This window comes from Tenrec ecaudatus, chromosome 18 (assembly GCF_050624435.1).
Source record: "Tenrec ecaudatus isolate mTenEca1 chromosome 18, mTenEca1.hap1, whole genome shotgun sequence".
NCBI lineage: Eukaryota > Metazoa > Chordata > Mammalia > Afrosoricida > Tenrecidae > Tenrec > Tenrec ecaudatus.
This window is the reverse complement of record NC_134547.1, coordinates 15,054,410-15,077,598: the sequence shown is the minus strand read 5'-3', so window position 1 is coordinate 15,077,598 and position 23,189 is coordinate 15,054,410. Positions and strand designations below refer to the sequence as shown.

The window sequence follows — 23,189 nt, the reverse complement described above, 5'->3', positions numbered from 1 at the left end:
CTTAAAAATGTCATTTTCTGTGGGAAACTAACACTGAGTGAAATGGGACTAAATTTCCTAATTTATAACAGCGGGAGTCTGGAAAGCTACATTAAAGTCCAAGCACATGATCCTGCTTTAAATGTCATCCCCACAGACTCTCCCCTAACAGCCATGCTGCCTTAAAGTGAGCACGTGGTTGATTCTGTCTCCCTGCAGAAGCAGACAGTCTTGTTATCTCCTCCTGCCGGGGCACCCATCCCCCCTCATGTCTTCCCCCAATGCAGATGTTGGGTTTCCTCACCTGTGAGCTCAGGGACTTTACTGTGATGGCCACCCACCTTGGGACGTATGTAACTCCTGAATATGCATGACTAAGGGCTACCTATAAAAGCCCCCAAACAGTAAAGATACGCTCAACCCCTCTCCTTCTCCTGCTCTCTGCGAGGACCTGGCTGCTGAGATCACGGCTGTCCAGGAGGTGAGCATACTACCATGAAATGTGTCTGACTCCTTTATTTTATCTTCTACCTCCTATGACTTTACTTTCATCTTTACATATTATCACCGTACAATTGTTCCTACGGACCCCGATATTGTCAGAGGCTGGCTACTCTGACGCTTTTCCTCCCGGGGATATACCAGTTATGGATGTGCTCCGATTTCCCATGTTATGGTCAGCAGAAGCAACTCATAAAGCCTTTGATTCTCCGGTCTACTTCAGTGCTCTGAATAGTCCCCCAACAATGCTACTCCGTGTTGACTGCTGTAGCCATGGCCAAACCCCAAATCAAACCCACTGCCGTGGACTTCGTATCCAACACATGTCGACCCTCTAGGACAGGGCAGAACTGTCCCTGTGGGTTCCCCACACTGAAACTCTTTACGGGTGTAGAGAGCCCAGCTTTCTCCCAAGGATTGGGTGGTCTCACACTGCTGACCTTGGGGTTAGCGGCCCAACACGTAAATGTGAGCACCTCTGGTTTTGCTTCCCGAGAACCCAGCCTAAGATAGCTCTCATATCTTCAAGCTGTTCTTTGAAACCATCTGGGCAGTGGCCCCATCCTCCAGCCTGGGTGCTGGCCATGCTCCCTGGATTCTGGGGGGAGGTCTGCCTTGGCCTTCAATTACTCTGATTATTTGGGTGTCCCCATTCTAATCCGAGTGGTGACCCCACCCCACTGGTCCTGACAGGTTCTGTTCTGCCACTTCGACATGGTAGCCCCTCCCTCTCAGCTTTGGCACACCTGACCTGAAGCCCCTGGATTCTTTGAAGCCTAGGAGGTCATGGCTCTTACTCTTTGGAATGGAGAAGGCCCTGCTTCCAATTGTCCATCAAGCAAGTCTGCTGGTCTCCAAACTTCTCTAGGTGTGGTAGTTACATAATCTGGTGCCAACTTGGGACTTGAGAGGATTGAGTGAAGGGGTGGAGTCTAGTCTGTCAATGGGTCAGAGCCAATGAGGCCTCTGTGTGGGCATGGCCTTCTCCTGAGGATTCTGGGAACTCTTGGATTTCCTCCTTGAAGGCAGTAGACACTTCCTCTCTGCTCACTCCCTGAGAGATGCTCTACTGACAAGACACACAGCCCTATTTTGATAGACCCCATGTCCTGGAACAGGAGGAGCCACTTGGAGACCCCTGCCAGCGCCGAGATGCTTCTACCACTATTGGATCCACAAGACTCTGCACCACTGGATTGTGATATTCCTGTATTCGGTGTCATTGCATGTGTTACGTGAATCTGAAGAGGACTTTATGGATAGGTATTGGATATATTGGCTAATATCAGACATATGGACTTGATCTGGACTGAGCTGGGATGTTTTCTCAATATTCAACTACTCTTGTATATAAAGCTCTTTCCTATATCTACAAATTTGTTTCTCTCGTCTACCAGGATTAACACCCTAGGCATGGTTCCTTTTCTTAGAGGACAATAAAAGTCACTCCTTTGGCTTGTAGAATACCAAGGTGAAGACAACATTCTGTCCTACCTGTTTTGTTTCCTTCAGCCTAACCTGGGTCTTCTGTAGTGCTAGTTGGTAAGAGCCATCTCTTACCCATGTAATCTCTTTAACAAAAGGTTGTTGCGTTAATCTGGATTGACTAGAGAAACCAATTCATGGACACTTGTGTATAAGAAAGAGCTTTATATACAAGGGCAACTAAATATTACAAAAACATCCCAGCCCAATCCAGATCAAGTCCATAAGTCTGATATTAGCCCATGTGTCTGAAACCAATCTATAAAGCCCTCTTCAGACTCATTAAACACATGCAATGACGTCAAATGCAAGATCACAACCAGTTAGTGGGAAGTCTTGTGGATCCAGTGGTGGTGTAAGCATCTCAGCGCTGGTAAGGGTCTCCACGTGGCTTCTCTGGTTCCATCAGCCTTTCTTCATGTGTCTTCTCCACAAGGATGTCTCACAGGGAGAGAGCAGAGAGAAAGACTGTCTTCTACCTCCAAGGAAGAATACAGGAATTCCCAGAATCCTCAGGAGAAGGCCATGCCTACACAGAGGCCTCATTAGCTGTGGCCTGATTGACAGTCTAGACTCCACCCCTTCCTCAAATTGACACCAGATTATGTAACTACCATAGCTGTGTAGCCATGTCCTTGGTGAAAATCCTAGAACATGTGTCCTCCGTTTGTACACTAGAGTTTCCCACATATTTTAAGCTTTTTTCTCCTTTTTCACCATTTTCCTGACTTTAGCCTCTAATATTGTGCCCCTTCTTTACCGAAGTTCCTGCCAGAGCTACTGAACACATCTACACTCACCATGTTTTACAGAAAGCCAGGGGCATACATGGAAGAGACTACAATCACGTTATTGCCCGAACACATCAAGGAAATAATTCCCCCCATTTTCTGATCTAATCTCCTGCTCCCGTCTGAACTTGATCCAACCGGCAATCAAGCTGCATGAGTAATTACTGTTGGTTGGAATTTGAAAATTGGAAGCCAAAAGGAATAATCCTTCGTTGGAAAGTAGGATGATTCCCCCAACCCCCGTGAAAGAAATTAAGCTGAAGATCACATGATAGGACTTTGCAAGGCCAAGGACTTCTTTATTGCAATTACCTCTTTTCACTGATGGCTAGCCAGACGCATGGTAACTAAGCTTACCAGATGGAGTACACAGGGGTCAGACTGGCCTCATCTGTGGGGAGAGACCATGGGCAGGCAGCCCAGTTGCCTACGGGCTTCAAAATGCAAGCTGTGTCTTCAGGAGTCTCTAAATGGCAACAAGTGGTTTGCACTGATGATTAACCTAAAGGTGGCGTTTTGAAATCACCCAGTGGCTTCGGGGATGAAAGATCTAGCAACCTGCTTCCAGAAAGATTTCAGTCATGGGAAACCAGATGGATTAGTTGCGTTCCAGAACACGTGAGATTCAAAGGTACTCTTAATGCTTCCCTCCGCGGCAGTTACACTCACTTAAAGAGAAATGAAAGTGTATGCATCTCTCCAAAAATGTGCTGCCAAAATGTGCTTCCAAATTAGAGAGGATGGCTTTTCTAAGAGGCCACTGCTTTCCCCGTGGTCCTCTCCAATACTGTTGTCTTTTTTCCCCTGCCAGCCTCGTGGCATCCAAAGGCCTTGGCGGTACCTTCCTTGCGCCTCATCTCTCTCTCCCCAAACCAGTCCACCTGGCTCGTCCTTTGCCCTGGAGCCTCAGCCTGAGAGTATTACTGCTGTGTGTCCTCCTGGTTGAGTTTCCACTCCTAGCGGCCCCACGGGTGTCCTTGGGGGCGGGCTCCATGTCGTACTCTTTTCACGGGAGCAGATCGCAGGCCCTCACCCCGCCGAGCGGACGGGCGGGCTCCCTGGGCTCGAACCACTCACGTTCGGATGATCCGCAGCGGAAAGCTGAACCGCTACACCCCACCCCCTCCCCGGGCTGCGGACACCAGCCCGGTCGCCTTTCTTTTAAAGGAGCCGCAGGCGCTTCCGCTCGGCCGGCGGGAGTGCGGGATTCTGGGAAATGAAGTCCGGCATTCTGGGAAATGAAGTCCGGGATTCTGGGAAATGTAGTCCGGGATTCTGGGAAACGTAGTCCTGCAGCTTTGTTTTTGCGGGCACTTCCGCTCCCGGCGCGTGAGCGTCGCCTTTTCATCATGATGGTTCATCCTCCTCCGCGCGGAGAGCCTCCTAAACTTCCCGGGTTCGCGCTCGGGACCCCTGGCGACCACGATCGGGCGTTCATGGACAGACGCCGCGGCGGACACGGAGGTTCGGAAGGCGAGGGCGGCGGTTTGCGTTCGGCGGAGACGCGCCCAGTCCGGGGCGGTTCGCGCATCCCTGGGCCGGGGCCGGGCGTGCGGGAGCGGCTTCCGGGCCCTCGGCGTCCCCATCCGCCTCCGCGCACTTGGCCCCCGCGCACCCGGCGGCTCTCGGCGCATTTCTGCACAATTCGGCTTTCGGTTCGCCGAGGGCCCTCGTGGCGCAAGAGTTGGCCGCTCCCCGAGAGGTCTCGCCCGCTGCCGTCGAGTAGATAGATGCCAACTCATGGCGAGTCCCTGGGACGGAGTTCCGTTATCCCCCCCAATTGTGGGTTTCCGAGGTTCACGCCTCACGGCCGGTGGTTGCGAACTGCCGGCCTTGCGGTTAGCAGCCCATCGTGGCTCAGCTTCTCCGGGGCCCCTAACCGAGAGGTAAGCAGCGCAAACACACCCACTGCACCTTAGGAGAGGCGACCTGGTGATCCAGCCGCTGCCCTGGATGTTAGAGAGCCTTAAAAAAAAATCTTCCGGGGCAGTTTGGTTCTGTTCGGAAGGGTCGCTATGAGTCAGAATCGACTCGAGGGCAAACAAAAACATTTTCAAGAGGCCCCTAAAAATAAATAAGTAAAAGCCCGGACACACGACTCCTGGCCCCTTGATGGATGGTGATGGATGTCTCTTTGTTAATCAAAAAGCCATTGCCAAGGACGGATTGATTGTGAGTCAGGGCGACCTCCTGGTTGTAAGCACTAGTACACCCCTTCCTGAGATGGGTTGGGCGCACAGTTGGTAAGTAGGCAACTGAGGACCAGATGGGCAGGATGATGATTAAGTCCCGTTCACGCATCCCTCTGTGATAAGACTGGTTAACTGCTATCCGGTTTGGTTGGTGCCGAGAGTTTAAGTTTACCTCAGTCTTAGCATCATTTCCTTTAAGGACCATGGTAGCCCTGGGACGTTTCCCGGGCAATTGAGGTGTTGTGCAAATGACGAGGGAGGCTGGCCAGACCCTGGACCTTGCCGGTATCCGGATGCCAGCTGAGCTCAGAAAGAGGATGTGGTCCACAACTATCAGGTCTAGATTAGCCAGAGGGATACTTACCACTGCGTTTCCGATTCCTTAAAGCCTCATGAAAACTGGAATGAATGGCAAACACTCCCTGCCATGGAGGCAGTGCCGAGTCATAGTGACCCGATAGGGCAGGGTAGAGCTGTCCCTGTGGGCTTCTGAGACTGTACGCCCTGGCTTGACCCCAGTGGAAAGCCCTGCCCATCTCTCCTGAGCTGGTTTCGAACCGCTGACCTTGCAGTTTGCAGCCCAAGGCATAACCGCTACGCCAGTGAATTGTACATGTGGAGGTTGCTGTATTGTCCAGGGATTTTTTAAAATCGTTTTATTAGGGGCTCATACAACTCTTATCACAATCCATACATACATCCATTGTGGAAAGCACATTTGTACATTCATTGCCATCGTCATTCTCAAAACATTTGTTTTTAACCTAAATCCCTAGCATCAGCTCCTCATTTTCCCCCACTCCCCCCTCCTTCATGAACCCTTGATAATTTATAAATTATTATTTAGTCATATCTTGCACTGTCCGATGTCTCCCTTCACCTACTTTTCTGTTGTCCTTGCAATTGATTCCCCCTTTCCATCCCACCCTCCACCCTCCCAGTATCGCCACTCTCACCACTGGACCTGAAGGGATCATCTGCCCTTGTCCAGTGATTTTCATGTGCCCATATTAGCCACATACAAATAAGTAACCTCAGCTGAGTCCTCGTGGTTTCCTTAAAGGAGCCTTAGTGTAGTGGCGCTGCCGGGCATCCTGCAAGGCCCAGGATTCACAATCGCCAGTGGTTCTTGGGAGAAAGACAATGCTTTTGGCTCCGGTAAAGATGCCCAGCCTTGAAAAACCCTGTAGAGCGGTGGTTCTCAACCTTCTACTTCTAATGCCGCCACCCTTTCATGCATTTCCTCATGTGGTAGGGACCCCCTTCCCCACCATAAGGTTATTTTCGTTGCTGCTTCATCACTGTCATTTTGCTGTGATGAATTGACCAACCCCTGTGAAAGGGTCGATTGACCCCTGAATGGGTCGCGACCCACAAGTTGAGAACTGCTGCTGTAGAGGGTGGCTGCCAATCAAAATCGACTTGATGTGTGTGGGTGTTAGTTCTCTAAACAGAAGCTCCTTCTGGGTGCGCACAGATTCATGGGAGAGCGACTCCTGCCTGCTTCCATTTCTTCATTCTGCACTCACAGGCTGCAGGATTGCAGTCAGAGCTCCCCCTGCCGTGACCTGGCTCTTCACGCTGAGTCCTGTAGGAGGCTGGACGTTCCTGGGCCCTTCTGACCTCTCTCCTGAGGAAGGAGGGGGCTGCTGCTGGCAGGTCAGAGGGAGAATGAAGTGCTGTCTCAGGGGGCCATGAGGCCATGATTGGAATGCACAGCCTCCTCTCTCTCCCCAGCCCCCCTTCTCAGAAAGGGCAGCTTGGGGGTAGAGATGGTGATGTCTAGGCTGGTAGGAGAGCACATCTGAGTAGGACTGGGTGAGAAGGCAGCGATCCAGTAGGGGACACAGTCACGTCTGTGTAAAAGACTTCAGAAGATACAGGGGACCTTCATTTTACAGAAATAATTGACGGAAGTCAACGCACCTTACCGAGCTTCTTTGTAGAAATTGCGTATTTAAGGATAATTCTGTACTGTAGACTGCCTTGGACTTTTCTCTACCTGCGAAGCTACAAGAATCCTGTTAGCATTCTAGGTGGTTTTTGCCTTGGCAACAGTCCTGTCGGGGTGCTCTTGGCCTTCCATTTTCACAGATGGCCGAGTGGAGGCAAAGTTGTCATCCATTTGCCCAACACGACACAGCGAGTGAGAAGCCACCCGGCTTGGAACCCACCTGTGTGTTGACCATAAGGCAGGCTTTTGTTGGGTACGTTGTGTTGCCGTCTCACAGTCTGTCCTCACAAAATCAATTGCTGTTTTCAAGGCCACAAGGCAGCATTGGTGACTGGCCCAGTGCGTGCAGCGGAAGAGTGTTCGCTGAGTTCGAATTGAAATGTATCCACGGGCATCAGGTGTCTACACCTGGCCCCGCACATCAAGCTGGGTACAGCCACAGCTGCTCCAGAGGAAGGGGCTTCACGGCTGTTTCAAGGGAAATGGTCATGAAAGTGAGCGATATCCTTGGCCACCTCTGAATGTCTCTCCTCCCTCCGTAGGTCAGTGCTCCCAGGACTGCGGATCCCAGGCCTCTCTGCCTCACCAGGAGTAGGAAGAAAAATGAGCACACTCCCAGTGAGTAGAGCTTACCTTTTGCTTCTTAAAAGTCTGCCTCACGGCTCAGATTGGACAGCTGTCTCTGATGTGTGCGGATCTGCTGCTTGCCAAGTGCTTTTTTTGTTTGGGGCTAGCTTTGGTTTAGGTCGTTTTTCTTTTTAAGTTAGTTTTTTTTTTAATCCCCTCAAAAAATAAAAGGAGGTGGACTGAACCTTTCTCACAGCGAATCCTCTACTCACCAAATAGCTCTGTGTGGGGGAAGCCAGCCCCCCACAACTAATCACGGGTTCGGTAAGCGCAATTGTACGATTATGGCATATAAAGATTATAAATGGTATAGATAGAGCATAAGAAAGTCATAGAGAATAGAGATAGGAGAGAAAGTACAGTAAAGGAGTCACACATATTTCATGGTAGCATGCTCACCTCCGGGACGGCCATGATCTCTACAGCCAGGTCCATGCCCATCACGGGCTGAGAGGGCAGGAGTCTTTTTACTTCTGGCCAAGGCCTATACATGCTTAGGGGTGTGATTACAGGTAACCACAGTCACAGGAAGGGGCTGTACAATAGGCATAAGCGTGACAGGAAGGGGATGAGCTGGGGTGTGCATGTGATGGGAAGGGGAGGGACTAAGGTACACGTGTGATAAGATGGGCGGGCCCTAGATGCAATATGGCAGCCTAACCTTGGTCCCCCTTGAGTGGGCTTGACCTCCCTGGGTGCCTTCCGGGGGGGGGGGGGGGGAAACAATCTACTACTATGCTTACCAGAAGGGAGTGGGCCCTACTTAGGGTGGGACAGACTATACAGCTATACAGTCTGATTGCTCTAGATGGCTGGTAACCCTTAGGGAGGACCTGCTTTCCTTGACCTCCAAGCGTTTATCACGTTCAGCAAGCAGCTAAATTTGGCCTCTGTTTGGGGGAGACAAGTTGGAAGAAATCTTTCTGTTTCCCACATTTCTGTTTTCTCCCGTCTTTTCCACGTGTAGTTGTAGAAATGGTTTTCCTTCATGAAATACATCTCATGCCCGGTTTTCCATGTTTCGGTTCTTGTTGTGAAACTTGCTGACTACATTTCCCAGCGGATCTGCTGCACCTTTTCTTTCACTGTCTCTAGAACTGTTTCCGCAGTTTGGTCGCTGAGGAATTTTACTGTTTTTAATCAATGTATTGTGTTTTTAGTGAATTCAGACATATTAATATAGTTTCCCGTTCAGCAATTTTTTTCCCTAACAGTTTTATTGGCACTTCGTTTACATATCATAGAATTGAATTGTTCAGTTGTATTCAGTCATATCAAGGGGGCATGGTCCAATCTCCAGGATGTCATCTTAGAGCATTCCCTCCCCCATGGTTGAATCACCCCCAAAACGAGCTGTGCAGCCTGGATCCGGGCTCCCTCCCCCCTCCCGCCTTCATTATGTGCTCCCAAACTCAACCGTATTGGCACAGCCCGTTCCGTGAAATTGGTTACATTTTTCATAGTGTGTGCTCATTCTAGATCTTTCTGTTCTAGCCCTGCATCTACTAATCCAGCTCCCCCGCTCCCTTACATTCTCACCGGTGTCTGGAAGTAGTAGTTGGTTTTTTAGGCTCTTGGAGATTGTTTTTGTAAGAGGAGCACTGCACTGGGGGAACAGGCTCTTTGTCTTAGGTGCCCATGGCATTGAGATAAACGTTGACCTTGGTGGGTTCTGTTCAAGATCTGAGGAATGCCTCTGGGAGTCCTCTAGCCACAACCTGCCCTGTAGGTATCTCTCTGTGTTGCTTTCTTTTTAAAGAATGTGAAGTGGTATTCTGGACTCTGACTCAAGGGGACTCGATAGGACAGGGTAGAACTGCCCCTGTGGCTTTCTGAGACTACAGGAGTAGAAAGCCTCATCTTTCTCACTCAGAATGGCTGGTGGTTTTGAACTGTGACCTTCCAGGTAGCCGCCCAGCATGGAACCACTACGCTACCAGAGCTCGTTAGTCCGGTAAAGAAATGGGCAAATCCAAGAAGCAAATCCAAGAATTCGGGGTACAGTGTAAAAGAGGTGCTTGGATTTGTGGATTAGCTTCATCAGCTTCATGGGGAGCAGTTTGTGAAATGAGTTGTGAGACCTGCTCTTTGAGGGGGTGGCGTCTTCATCTGTGACTGCGTCGCAGTAGCAGGGTTGGTTTGGGTTGATGAAAGGCCCACAGCTTAGTGTGGGACAGTCACAAGTGATCACACAAATGCAGTGGTTCTCAGCCTTCCTAATGCCGCCGCCCTTTCAGACAGTTCCTCATGTGGCGGTGGCCCCCCAACCATAAAATTATTTTCGTTGCTACTTCATCCCTGTCATTTTGCTACTGTGATGAATCTGGCGACCCCTGTGAGAGGGTCGCTCAATCACCCAAAGGGGTCGAGACCCACAGGTTGAGAACGGCACCTCTAAAGAGTCAGCCAGCCTGCTGGACTGGATGCAGTTCAGAGTGAGATTTATTTACCTTGAAAAGGAAAATGGTCTCTGCCCCGTCTAAATGGAACACTCCAGAGAAAGCAACTGATGTGCTGCTTAGACAGGCCCTTAAAGGGCTCTGTGGTGATCAGGACATTTGTCCAATGAGTGTGCCCCTTACACGGGCCAGGGCCATGAAAGATATGGTAATGGACAGGGGGTGGGGAGCTCCTTTTACCTGCACACCCCTTATAACTCTGCTGCCGTGGAGCATCGCAACCATTGGAGAAGTCTTGTTGGAACTGGGAGCACAGATTTCCCACGTGGCCCTTACAGAGGCAGGAAATAAAGGGTGTTCATAGGAGAGAGAAGTGGCCTGGAGGGAGGAGGGAAGCACCTATCCCAGCCAGACAGAGGCTCTTTAGATGGCTGCTAAGATCGGGGTGGGTGTAGTGGCTATTGCTGGAGTTGAGATGAAGGATCTCATGCAGCTTCACAAGAAGTTGGATGAACCAACAGGAAGTTGGATGGACTGACAGAAACACCTGTGTCCCTCAACACTAAGGGGGCCTAAAATCTCTTCTCTCCTGTCAGCGGAAACCAGCCTCCAGCCACTGAAGGGCCAGTAGGCACACGTGTACAGCGGTCATATATAAAAACCATGATAGCAAAGTCCTAGAGGATAAGAAAGATAGGCGAGAGAGTAGAAGAAAGGAGTCCCACACATTTTGTGGTAGCGTGCTCACCTCAGCCCTCTTAATGGGCCATGTGGAACTAGGAGAAGAGACATTGCCTTTACTATCATGGGACATTTATAGGCAGCCTTGTTACATGCATGTTCAGCAGTTACATGTGTCACAAGGTGGGTGGTAGCTACAGTAAGGTCCCTGAGCTCACAGGTGGGGAAACCTAACACCTGCATTGGGGGAAGGTACAAGGGGGATTGGGTGTCACTGCAGGAAGAGAGAGCAAAAGGATGCTGTCTGCTTCCACAGGGAGACAGAATCAACCAGGTGCTCACTTCAAGGCAGCACAGCTGTTAGGGGAGAATCTGTGGGAACGATATTTAAAGCAGGATCATGGACTTGGACTTTGTCTCTAACTTACCAAAGTGGAGACTTTCCTACCGTGGAATACCAGCTTTCCAAGAATCCCTCTGTGATAAGTTAGGGAATACAGTCCTCGTCCTCATTCCCTCAGAGTTAGTTCCCCACAATGTTTAGAAAACAGATTTGCTCTGTAAACCTCCACCCAATCCAATTCATAGTACAAAGTTAATGTAAAAAGAAAAAAATCCAGGTCCTGCCCAAACAGTGACATTTCTAGAGAGACATTGGGCAGGGGCCACTCAGGAGACGACAAAGCCCAGTCACTGTTGCTACTTAGCCCAGGGGTAAGCAGGAGGCCCCGTGTTTGATGGTCCCGTTTGGATTTGGGTGAGCAGAGTCCACATCTAGAAATACTGCTGGCTCCCCTTCATTAAACCATGGGGAAGAAGCCTACGTTCAAATAGGGCCAGAGGGGGGGAAAATTGGTCTCACTCTTCATGCTGTGAGGTCCTTATGGTCTCTGTTTAGACATGATTTCGGTGGTGTCTGCCAAACCTGCTTTACAGATGGGAACTGGGGGCAAAGGCCTGGGGAACTCTGCCCTTCAGCAACTGAAGAAAATCGGGCTAGAAACTTTGCAGGTGCGACCTCCCATTCGGAATTTAAACCCCTGGCTGCTGTTGAGTGTTGCTTGAGACTGCTTAAATAACCGCAGGACACGGGCCATCCCGAGACCTGAAATGCCCATCCTAGCGTAGGGGCTGGCAGAGAAACACTTAACAAGGAAGATGGTACCGAAAGTAGTTTCACAATAAGTGGCAGTGGTCTCTACCATAAAAAGGGCCAGTGCAAGGAGGTCCTTCTGTCCGGGAGCAGGTAGTTCCTTCCCCATAGGTCCTCCCATGGAGCCACCCAAGAGGCAAACCAACCCTACTGCCCCTGAGCTCCTCCTGGCTCTTAGCAACCCTCTCACAGGACAGAGTAGAACACCCCCGGTGCGTTTCTGAGACTCTACGTCTGTACAGGAATCGAAAGCCTCATCTTTCTCCCACAGAGTGGCCAGTAGCTTCCAACTACTGACCTTGAGGATAGCACCCAACTCGAGGCCCACATTGGCACCAGCACCCCTCTGGCACCCGAAGGGTGCCTTCAGAAACAACTTCCTGCTGCCTAGAAGGCTGCCTGGCTCACAGAGGCGAGTTCCAGGGACACGGACAGCGTTTGATGTGGAAAACTCACCCTTTAGGACCAACCCCAACCCTGCCAGACCCAACTCACAGCCCTCGAGTGGATGCCGACTCAGCGCCACCTAAGAGGACAGGCTAGAACGGCCCCTGTGGGTTTCTGAGTCTGTAACTCGTAGGAGTAGGAGGAGTGGAGCGGCTGGTGGTATCGAACCGCTGACCTGTGGTTAGCAGTCCAGTGCATAACCACTGTGCCAGACTTCAAAATAGAACCCACTGTCGAGTCAGTGCTGCCTCTTGGAGAACCCCCCCGCCCCACCCCCGGGTTTCCGAGACTGTAACTGTTCATGGGATTAGAAAGCCCAGCCTTTCTCCTGCAGACCTGCTGGCGGTTTCGAACTGCCAACTGTGTGGATCACAGCCCAGCAAGTAACCACTACACCGCCAGGGCTCCTTTGGGAACAACAGATGATGTTTATTAAGCTCCACTTCAGTCCCATCTGCGGTGTGTTAGTCTGGGTAGACTAGGGAAACAAGTCCACAGAAACTCGTATGTAGAAGAGAGCGTTTTATATAAAGGGTAAGTGCGCATCAAGAAAGCATCCCAACCCCGTGCTGCCCAAGCCCACAAGTTCAACATTAACCCATATGTCCGACACCAGTCCACAAAGTCCTCCTCCATCTCACAAAACAGATGCAATGATGCCGGCTGCAGGAGGAAAGCTGAGTCAGTGAATGTGTAAGCATCTCAGAGCTGGCAGCGGTCTCCACACGGCTGCTCCAGCACCCAGGGCTGCATCGGGGTAGGTCCATGTGGCTTCTCCTTGGGGATGTCTCGTAGGAAGTGAGCTTTGCCAGCTGCAGCAGCTGCACCCTGGTCTGACCATCAGAGAACAAGAGACCAGAGAACCAGAAAGGTGAGGCTCGCCAAGCCTTTTATCCCTGTGCCCTTCAATTAACCCCACATGTGTTTATTGGCCAGGTTGGCACAATAAACCTTAACGGTCTCACACTGCTAAAAATGATATGTGTGTGTATAGATACATGTATTTTTCCTCGTTTATTTTTAAAAGATTCACATCGCACAAAGTATTGTACACAGAGAAGACCAAGCTGCACAGGGGAGCGTGACCGAGGTCCCAGGCTGGTAAGGGACAGGTGGTAGATCTCTGGGGCTCGGGCATGGCAGCTGCAGTGCAGTGCATTCCGTGTTGGAACTCGTGGGTGTGGTGTGTCCTTTGAGAGTCGAGAGCGCTGAGCTACATGTTGTCGAAGACAAGACAGTACGAAGTGCTTGCGCGTTTGGCCAGTCTTAAACAAACATGTGAGCAGAGGCAGTGTGTGGTGGGGTGGGTGTTACCAAATTCACCCGAGACTGGAACCACCAGCTGTTCTGAAGCAGTCGACAGGCCGCATCAACAGTAAACCGCGCGTGCCCACCCCAGCATGCAGCTGTGTGAGTTTTAGGGGTTACCTCGCTGACCCAAACCAAAACACCCCAGTACCGTCTAGTCAATTCCAACATACGGACCAGAGTAGCCTTGATCCGTAGGGTTTCCCAGGCAGTAAACCCTTAAGGAAGTGGACTGTCATCGTTCATTCTCCCGTGGAGCATTGGGTGGGTCCAAACCACCAACCTCTTGAGTGGCCCGATGCTTAACCCGTGTGCCACCAAGAGTCCGTTCCTTTCTGTAGCTAGCCCTGAAAACAAGGGCCTGCTTACCCCGGGGGTGGGGGTAAGCAGGTAGTAGGGGGGGCGGGAGGTAGCTTACTTGCTGTTTCCTGCGGCGTGTGGCTCCTGCCCACGTTACCCGTAAGGATTGCATGATTTGGACAAGGCCCCGGATACTTGATGTTTCACTGTGACACGCTACACGCTGGGTGAGGCTAGGGAATGTCCGTGTAGAGTAGGGGTCCTCAAACTACAGCCCGTGGGCCACATGCGGCCCACTGAGGACATTTTCCCGGCCTGCTGGCTGTTTTTCTCCCTTTTGTTTTTTTACTTCAAAATAAGATAATGTGCAGTGTGCATAGGAATTTGTTCATAGGTTTTGTTTTTTTTTAACTATAGTCCGGCCCTCCAATGGGTCTGAGGGACAGTGAACTGGCCCCCTATTTTAAAAGTTTGAGGACCCCTGCTGTAGAGCCTCAGAAGACATTAAAGCGCAGAAAATCCTCGGGCGCGTAGTCTTCAGAATCTAGACCCGTTTCCCCCCAGTCCCCACTCCTCCCACACGTTACAGAGGGAGGATAGTTCTCACGCTGGGTCTGTGTGGCCTTGATGTTGCAGGAATCAGTCACATTCAAGGACGTGGCTCTGGTCTTCAGCGAGGAGGAGCTTGGGCTGCTGGACCCCGCCCAGAAGAAGCTGTACCAGGATGTGATGGTGGAGAACTTCCGGAACCTGGTGTCCGTGGGTGAGGGCAGCCTCCCTCTGGGATGCCTTTGAGCTCAGATTGTCAGGGGTTTGAACGGGTCTCAGGACGATTGGTGACCTTGGTTTGGCCTGTGACTCTCCGGTCGATAATTTTTTAATGAAATAAAACAGGAAACTCATCAAATGCATTAGGAAGGGAGAAGCGCAGCGTCCTTCCAGGTCCGGCCGGAGGCCTGGGTGGCCTGAGAGTCCGTGGGCGTCACGAAGGCTTGGTTTTGCATCAGGCTAACCGACACTTTAGTGTCATATGTATTTTGTGTACTGCTCTGGGTTTGAAAAGAAATAGCATTTCTTCGAGTGTGTCTTCTCAGAAGAAAATGTGTTCCAAACATTGCTTCCGATTACCTTCGGGACTCCGCGGCAGAAATGGAAAATCCAAATGCACGATGCTAGTTGTGTCTCGCTCACCAGCCTCAGACCCAAACCATTGCCACCGGGTCTGTTTGGGCTCACAGCCACCCAGTAGGGCAGAGTAGACCCGCCCTGTAGGATTTCCCGGGCTGGAATCGACGTGGAGGCAGACTGCCTCATGGTGCTCCCCCAGAACAGCCTAGGAATTCAAAGGGCCAACCTCTCAGGTGTTGGCTGAGACTGACTCACTGCACCACCGTAACCCAGAGAAACGGGAAGTGAGCTCAGAGCCAACCCACTGGGACTCCTTAGAGTTCGACCTTGTCCTGTAGGGTCACTATGAGTCAGAATGCGCTTGATGACCGGGAGTTTAATTTTTCTTTATTGGTCCAACTAATCTATGTACCAGCCCCCCCCTGAAAAAAAAAAAGCCTGGCCACACTCCCTGCCATCGACTCAAAGGGACCCTAGAGGACGAGGGAGAACCGCCCCCATGGGTTTTGGAGACCGTGGTCTCCGCAGGAGTAGAAGGCTTTGCCTTTCTCCCGGGCTGGTGGGATTGATCTGGGGGCCTTGCTGCTGGCAGCCCAATGCCTACCCGACTCTGCCCCCAGGTCTCCTCCTTCTCTGTTGCCATCCCCCTGGTCTAATGGCCAGACCTGTCTTCCCGAATTATCACAGTGGCCCTTGTGCTGAGTGCTGCGTTCCCATCTCTTACCGCTGGTGATCCTGTTTGCCACGTAGCCCCCAAGCCGGCCCGTGGAAAACAGAATCGCACTGCCCCAAACACGTGGTGGCTTCTTATTGACGCCATGGCATGGAGCCCGCGGCTCCCCTCCTCCAGATCAGTGAGGAGAATCCACCTCCACACCCACAGGGCAAGGTCAGCCTTGCCTCCACTCACCGTCCTTTTTTATTCCGACACTGGTAACCCCCTGCCCACCCCACCCCACCCCAAGATCACTCCATCCCCCCTTTAACTTCCTCTTTCTCTACCTGGAATACTCTGTCACCTGAACTTTTTCCTGGCTGGCTGGCTTCTTTCCTTCCTTCCTCCTTCCTCTCTCTGTTGCGTTTTTAACGTCGTGAGAGCGCCCTTGTCTGAGCAGTCCATTTAAAATGCCGTTCTTTCTCTTCTCCCGTGTCTTAGTTTGTCATGCAAATAAGGACAGGAGCCCCGGTGGCATAGTGGCTGTGCATCGGCCGCTCTCCACAAGACGCTATTCAGTGGGGGAGATCAGTGCGCCTCTCAGGGTCCAGTAAGGTCTTATCCTGTACCCGAGAGTGACATCTCGAAACCGCTGCCTGTCCTTCACCTGTCTGTCTGTCTGTCTGAATTCTGTGCCCTTACAGGAGCAAAGGTCCCGACCCAGATGGGAACTGTTCCACAGGCAGGAGCCCACGAGACCCTTTCCTGCTCTCGGATCTGGCGACAGATTTCAACCGTCTTAGGCAGGTCCCAAGATTCCAGGATGAAGAGGTCTCAGTTCTACCGAGTTGGTGATTCGCCCTCTCCGGTGGCGGGAGGACCCGCTGTCAATCACCCGGGAGAGAAACCCCCGCCGTACACTGAGTGTCCAGACCGTTCCCGCGATGCCCCCGGCTGTGACCTTCCGCAGCGGGCGCTGTCGGGAGGGAAGTCTCACACGTGCAGCGAATGTGGACAAACCTTCCGCTACCTCTCCGTTCTCCGGTCCCATCAGCGCGTTCACGTGGGGAAGGACCACTTCAAGTGTGGCGAGTGTGACATGGCCTTCAGCCAGAGCGCACAGCTGCAGGGCCACCTGAGCGTGCACACCGTGGAGAAGCCGTACAAGTGCGAAGAATGTGGGGAGCGCTTCAGGCGCAGAGTCACCCTGAATGTTCATTGCAAAAGCCACGAAAGAGAGACCCTTTACCACTGTGAGGAATGCGAGTGGGACTTTGTTTGCCTTCCGGATCTCCAGGAACATCAGCGAGTCCACACTGGCGGAATCCCGTTCCGATGCGACGCGTGCGGTCAGGACTTTCCTGATGGGACCGCCCTTGCGGCCCACGGCCTGCTCCACGTGGAGAAGAAGCCTTCCAAATGCGAGGGCTGTGGGACGGGGTTCTCTTACAGCCCCTCGCTGGGTCTCCAGAGCCTTCACGCGGGCGCGAGGCCTCCCAAGTGTGAGGTGTGCAGCAGAAGCTTCCTGCCGCCTTTGCAGCGCCCGGCCCCGCAGAGGTTCCTGGCAGCCGAGAAACCCTACAAGTGCGACGTGTGCGGGAAGGGCTTCAGTCAGAGCCCCTACCTGAAAACGCACCAGAAGCTGCACAGTGCCGAGAAGCCCTTTAAGTGCCAAGAGTGTGGGCAAGGCTTCAGCTGGAGCTCCAGACTGCAGATTCACCAGGTGACGCACGCCCGCGAGAAGCCACACAAGTGCGGGGCGTGTGGGAAGGGCTTCGGCAGCAGGGCGGATCTTCAGATCCACTACCGGATCCACACGGGCGAGAAGCCCTACACCTGCGAGGAGTGTGGCAAGGGCTTCAGGGTCACCTCGCAGCTTCTGGCCCATTACAACGTGCACAGCGGCGTCAAGCCGTTCAAGTGCACCGAGTGCGGCAAGTACTTCAGCAGCCGGTCGAATCTTCACACGCACCGCAAAATCCACACGGGCGTCAAGTCGTACACCTGCGAGGAGTGTGGGACGGGCTTCCGGCAGGCCGCCCACCTCGTGACCCATCAGCGGGTCCACAGCGGGGAGAGGCCATTCCGGTGCGAACAGTGCGGGAAGTCCTTCAGCACCAAGCCCAATCTGCACGTCCATCGGAGAATCCACACGGGCGAGAAACCCTACTACTGCGAGGAGTGTGGGAGCGGCTTCCGGCAGGCCGCCCATCTCTTGGTCCATCGACGAGTCCACACGGGCGAGAAGCCCTTCAAGTGCCAGGAGTGCGGGAAGAGTTTCTGCCAGAACTCCAACCTTCAGGCCCACCAGCGGGTCCACACCCGAGACAAGCCGTTCAAGTGCGAGGCGTGCGGCAAGAGCTTCAAGTGGAGTGAGAACCTGCTGACCCACCAGCGCGTCCACACCAAGGAGAAGCCGTTCAAGTGCGAGGCGTGCGGGAAGTACTTCAGCCACGCCTCCAGCCTCCACCACCACGAGCGCGTCCACACGGGGGAGAAACCGTACGCGTGCGATGAGTGCGGCAGGGTCTTCAGCCGGTCGTCACAGCTCCAGGCTCACCAGAGAGGCCACACGGCGGAGAAGCCCTAGGATGTGAGATGGCTGGTAACGTTCTGGGCGAGCAAACGGTAGGAACCACAAAGCCCACCCTGGTGATCAGTATCCTGCAAGTAGTACCCTGTTTCCCCGAAAATAAGACAGTGTCTTATATTAATTTGTGCTCCCAAAGATGCGCTAGGTCGTATTTTCAGGGGATGGCCTATTTTTCCATGAAGAAAGAATACGGTACGCATTTATGGTTTATTGTTTTATTTTATTAAAAGAGACCTCACACTTCCTGTCTGCTCTTGCTGCGCTGCAGCCAACAGTGAGCTGCATGGCGGCGCCCGCCTGTATGCTCCAGAGTTACAGTAGTTTGGGGGGAGCCTTATTTTCGGGGAGATCTTATTTTGGGGGAGATGCCTTATATTTCAGTGGGGGGGGCAAAACTGTGAGTAGGTCTTATTTTCGGGGATGTCTTACTTTCGGGGAAGCAGGATAAGAGTGGAACATCAGAGAACCCTTACTGGAAAGACTTGTGCACCACGAAGCTGTCTGAGACTCGTGTCCTCTGAGACCTTGTCTTCCTCGGTTCTCGAGAAAACAGTTATTGACCTTCATTGTACGAAAGCTTGCCTTTCAGCAAAGCCTGCATCGCAGAACCTCTGTAAGTGGTGTAGTGGAAGGTCTTCGGGCAGACTGGAGGGATCACTCAAGAGAGAAGCCTTGGGAAGGATGAGCGTTTGATCCGGTTTTTAACAAAAGTAGAATGTTGGAAGGTGGACGGGACGTGTTTGAGCAAACAAAGGCAGCAGCCAGCAGCTCGACACCGTGAGCGAAACCCACGGGATTGACTCGGTGGCAGGGACTTGGGTTTTTTGGTTTTGTGACGAGGGAAACAACCAAAATTGATAGCGGCTAGAATGTAAACTCCACGAGGGTCAGAACTCGGCTGCTGCGTGCCTGTGGCTTGCCCCATGCTTTCTTTGTTAAGTGAGTCAAAAAGAGACAATGTACATGATCTCAATCCCTTAGCCAGAATGATGACAATAAACACAGGAATACTCAAACAGTTTACACATGGACAGTCGTTGTACAAGGGGGAGTCCCTTGTCCAGAAGAGGCTTGGTGACGCAGCGGGTAAGTACTGGACAGCGGAGGGGGAGGTTTGAATTCCTTGGTGGCTCCCAGGGAGAAAAGCCCTGGACATGTTCTCCCCATAAGTCATTTTTTTTCTTTTTAAAATCATTTTATTTGGGGGGGGGTGTCGTACAATTCTTATCACAATCCAGACTTCCGTTTATTGTGTCAAGCACATTTGTTGCCATTTTCATTCTCAAAATGTTTGTTTTCTATTTGAGTCCTTGGTATCAGCTCCTCCTTTTTTGCCCCTCCCTCCCCAAACCTTTGATAGTTTATAAATTATTATTATTTGTCATGTCTTACACTGCCAGACGTCTCCCTTCACCCACTTTTCTGTTGATCCTTCTCATCGGTTCCCCCTTTCTACCCCACCTTCCCCTTACTCTCCTGGTATCGCTACTTTCGTTATTGGTTCTGAGGGGTTTATCTGTCCTGGATTCCCTCTATTTCCAGTTCTTACCTGTACCAGTGTACATCCTCTGGTCTAGCCAGATTTGTAAGGTAGAATTGGGATCATGATAGTGGTGGGGAGGAAGCATTAAAGAACTAGAGGAAAGATGTATGTTTCATCATTGCTACATTGCACCGCAGCCCTTCTGTAAGGGGATGTCCAGTTGCTTACAGATGGGCTTTGGGTCGCCACTCTGCACTCCTCCTTATTTATAATGATATGATTTTTGGTTTTTTGATGCCTGATAACTGGTCCTTTGGACATCTTGTGATCACACCGGCTGGTGTGCTTCTTCCATGTTGGCTTTGTTACTTCTGAGCTAGGTGGCCACTTGTTTTTCTTCAGGCCTTTAAGGCCCCAGATGCTTTATCTTTTGATAGCTCTCCCTTAAATCTTACAGCCTTAGAAAACCCAATGCAGCAGCCCCCTTCGGTCCTAGAAGGTCAGCATAAAGTGGGATTCTCTCCATGGCACAGAACAGTGTATTGCAGTGTCCTTCCCACAGCCTCTGTCTTCACGAGGGGTGTTATTTTTTTACTCTCAAACAAAAGATATCTCAAAAGATCAGTATGCTGCCCGCAGTCTGTCTTGTGGTTCTCCTGGCTGAGCCCTTGCTGTAAGCACCTCCCTGTTAACATTTGAATGGATGGTCAGTGGGTTTTGCTCCAGGGCTTTGCCCCTCAACCATCTGAAAGCATCAGGAGTCTTACCTGCTGGCACAGCCTGGCGGCGACTTGCTCCTACCTGGAAGAGTGGGGGAGGGAATCACCATGAACTGCAGCAGTCCAAGGCCAAGTCGTGCAAGGTGGAGCACAGAAACAATCCCAGTCTGCATGCCCTTGCCCCCAGACCGGCTGTTCTTCCAGCAACACATCCCTCTTCGGGGATTGGTAATGGGCTGTACTGGCTGCACACGGGTCGCCCACAGCTCACCCTCACGGGGTTGTTTGGGAAAGCAATGGATTTACACAGCACACCAGGATGAAGTTGGAAGTCTCAGGAACCTCTCAAGACACTTGCACCAGGAATGTGGCTCAGCGATTGCTGTAGGACCCCTGTGTTAGTCCGGGTTAACTAGAGAAACCAAATCATAGACACTAATGTGTACAAGAAAGAACTTTATATCAAAGAGTGATTTTATATTAAAACATCCCAGCCCGAACCAAATTAAGTCTAGAAGTCTGATACGAGCCCTTATGCCCAATACCAGTCTATAAATCCTTGAGACTCACGCAGCCATGCAGTAATGCTGAATGCAGGAGGATCACCAGCCAGTGACTGGAAGTCTTGTGGATCCAGTGGCGGTGGAAGCATCTCAACACTGGCTTGGATCTATCTCCACGTGGCTCCTCCAGCTCCAGGCCTCTGGCTCCATCAGTGTAGCTGTCTCGCAGCAACGAGCCTGTATCTAGCTTCCAGCGAGCCATTTTTCTGTTTGCACCTCCCAAATGAGCTCATCAAGTTTCAACCTGATTGACAGGCTAGACAGATTATGTAACTGCCACATCCTCACTCCCCCCTCCCCCCCACACACACACAGCCTGGCCTCTGCCAGACTCTGATACAAAGATCGCTTTCATGATTCATCAAGTGGTGCCACTGGGCACCCAATTGGGCCAGCAAGCCTCCTGAAGGAAGTCGTTCAGCTCTGTGGGACTCTGGGCCACCACACTTGTAGCAGCGTTCATGGTATGGGGAACCCACCAGACGTATACAAGTGCCCTGGTTCTACCACTGTGTCTCTGACCCTGGGTGCTGCTGTGTTGGCCGCTGCGCCCAGTGTTACAGCTCCTTCTGCCTCCTGTATTTAGGGGGTTTTCAGAGCAGGGTCTCCGGGTCCAAAAGGCTCCCCTACACTCCCGGCTCTCTCTCGATGGTAGTGCAGTTTTCTGGGATTGGCTCCTCTAAAGCCGAGCCGAGCAACAACACTGACCAGTGCCCAGTATAAGGGCTCCATGGACCTACTGTGTGTTAGCAGGACTGTCCTTGGTGGGTCATGGGCACCTCATTTGTGTTGTCCAACCCAAAGCATTTTGGGGGAGTTCTAGGACCGTCACTAGGAAGACTTAATACTGCATTACCAATGAAAAATTTCTTACCAACCTTTAATTCATCATAGATAGCTGATTAAAAAAAATTTTATTAGGGGCTCATACAACTCTTCTCATAATCCATACATATACATGCATCAATTGTATAAAGCACATCTGTACATTCTTTGCCCTCATCATTTTCTTTTTTCCTTTTCTTTTTTTACATTTTATTAGGGGCTCATACAACTCTTATCACAATCCATACATATACATACATCAATTGTATAAAGCACATCCGCACATTCCCTGCTCCAATCATTCTAAAGATAGCTGATATTTTCTTCCAGATTTGATTTGCTTGTCTTCTGACTGCAGTGGTTTATTTTTTAAAAACAAAGCTGCTTAAATTAAATTAAAAAGCTGCTGGAGTAGGAGCTATACTATATTTTAAGGACATGCATACTATGCTGGTCTCTACCTCATTTTTTTCCCCACCACCATGGAAGAAATAACCAAAGAGAAGCTTTTGAGAGTTTGGTCCTTGTATCAGATTTATTCATTTCTGGGACAGAACTGATCTGCCCTTTTTGTGGTAATGCACTGTTTGGGAGGAGATATACATACACACAGTGAAACTGTGATATGGGAATCATGATTAAAAGATTAAAAATATCAGTGGGTTTTTCATTTTTGGAATTTACTTTCATTATATTTCTATTGTGTGAATCCATTAAAATATAGACAACATTGGGAAAGTCAGAATGTAGCGTCATACTATCAGTGTGTGCGCATAAGGTAATTTGAAACATTTACATCCTTAGTGATTTTTTTTCCTGGAAAGTTTATTTATGTGGATTTTAAAATTTTTTAAAAATCATTATATTGGGGGCTCTTACAGCTCTTTTAACAATCCATACATCAAATGTATCAGGTATATTTGTACATCTATTGCCATCATCATTTTCTAACATTTACTTTCTATTTGAGCCCTTGGTATCAGGTCCCCACCCCCACCCCCCGCCCGCCCCCGTCCTATCCTCGTGACCCCTTGATAAATTGTTATTATTTTCATATCTTATACCAACTGCTCTCTCCATTCACCCCTGTTTCTGTTCTTTGTCCTGGATTGGGTGGGGTGTTATGTGTCTATCATTATGATAAGTGCCCCCTTCCTCCCCTCCCCTTCCCTTCCTCCTTCCCCTCCTGTTATTGCTACTCCCATTTCGTACTGAGGGGTTTATCTGACCTGGATTCCGGGTGTCCTGAGCTCTTATCTGTACCAGTGCACATGCTCCAGTCTAACCAGAACTGAAAGGCAGGACTGGGGTCATGATAGTGGGGGATGAGGAAGCCTTGAAGAACCAGAGGAGTATTGTGTGTTTCATCAGTGCTAGACTGTGCCCTGGTTGACTCATCCCTTCCT

At 51.0% G+C, this 23,189-nt stretch overlaps 1 protein-coding gene across 6 annotated transcripts; it reads left to right on the top strand.

Moving 5' to 3' along the window:
* Positions 1–4,065: 4,065 nt before the first annotated feature.
* LOC142432791 (uncharacterized) lies at positions 4,066–22,440 on the top strand. Of its 6 annotated transcripts, none has more exons than XM_075538074.1 (5): positions 4,265–4,642; positions 7,445–7,520; positions 13,237–13,310; positions 14,454–14,580; positions 16,305–22,440. In XM_075538074.1, exons 1-5 carry the CDS (start codon positions 4,487–4,489, stop codon positions 18,188–18,190), a joined length of 2,319 nt encoding a protein of 772 aa, XP_075394189.1. In that variant the 5' UTR covers positions 4,265–4,486; the 3' UTR covers positions 18,191–22,440. The 6 variants fall into 6 exon arrangements, with proteins under 6 accessions (XP_075394192.1, XP_075394194.1, XP_075394190.1 ...); XM_075538078.1 differs by lacking the exon at positions 4,265–4,642 and adding an exon at positions 13,005–13,080; XM_075538077.1 differs by lacking the exons at positions 4,265–4,642; positions 13,237–13,310 and adding an exon at positions 4,066–4,220.
* Positions 22,441–23,189: the final 749 nt, after the last annotated feature.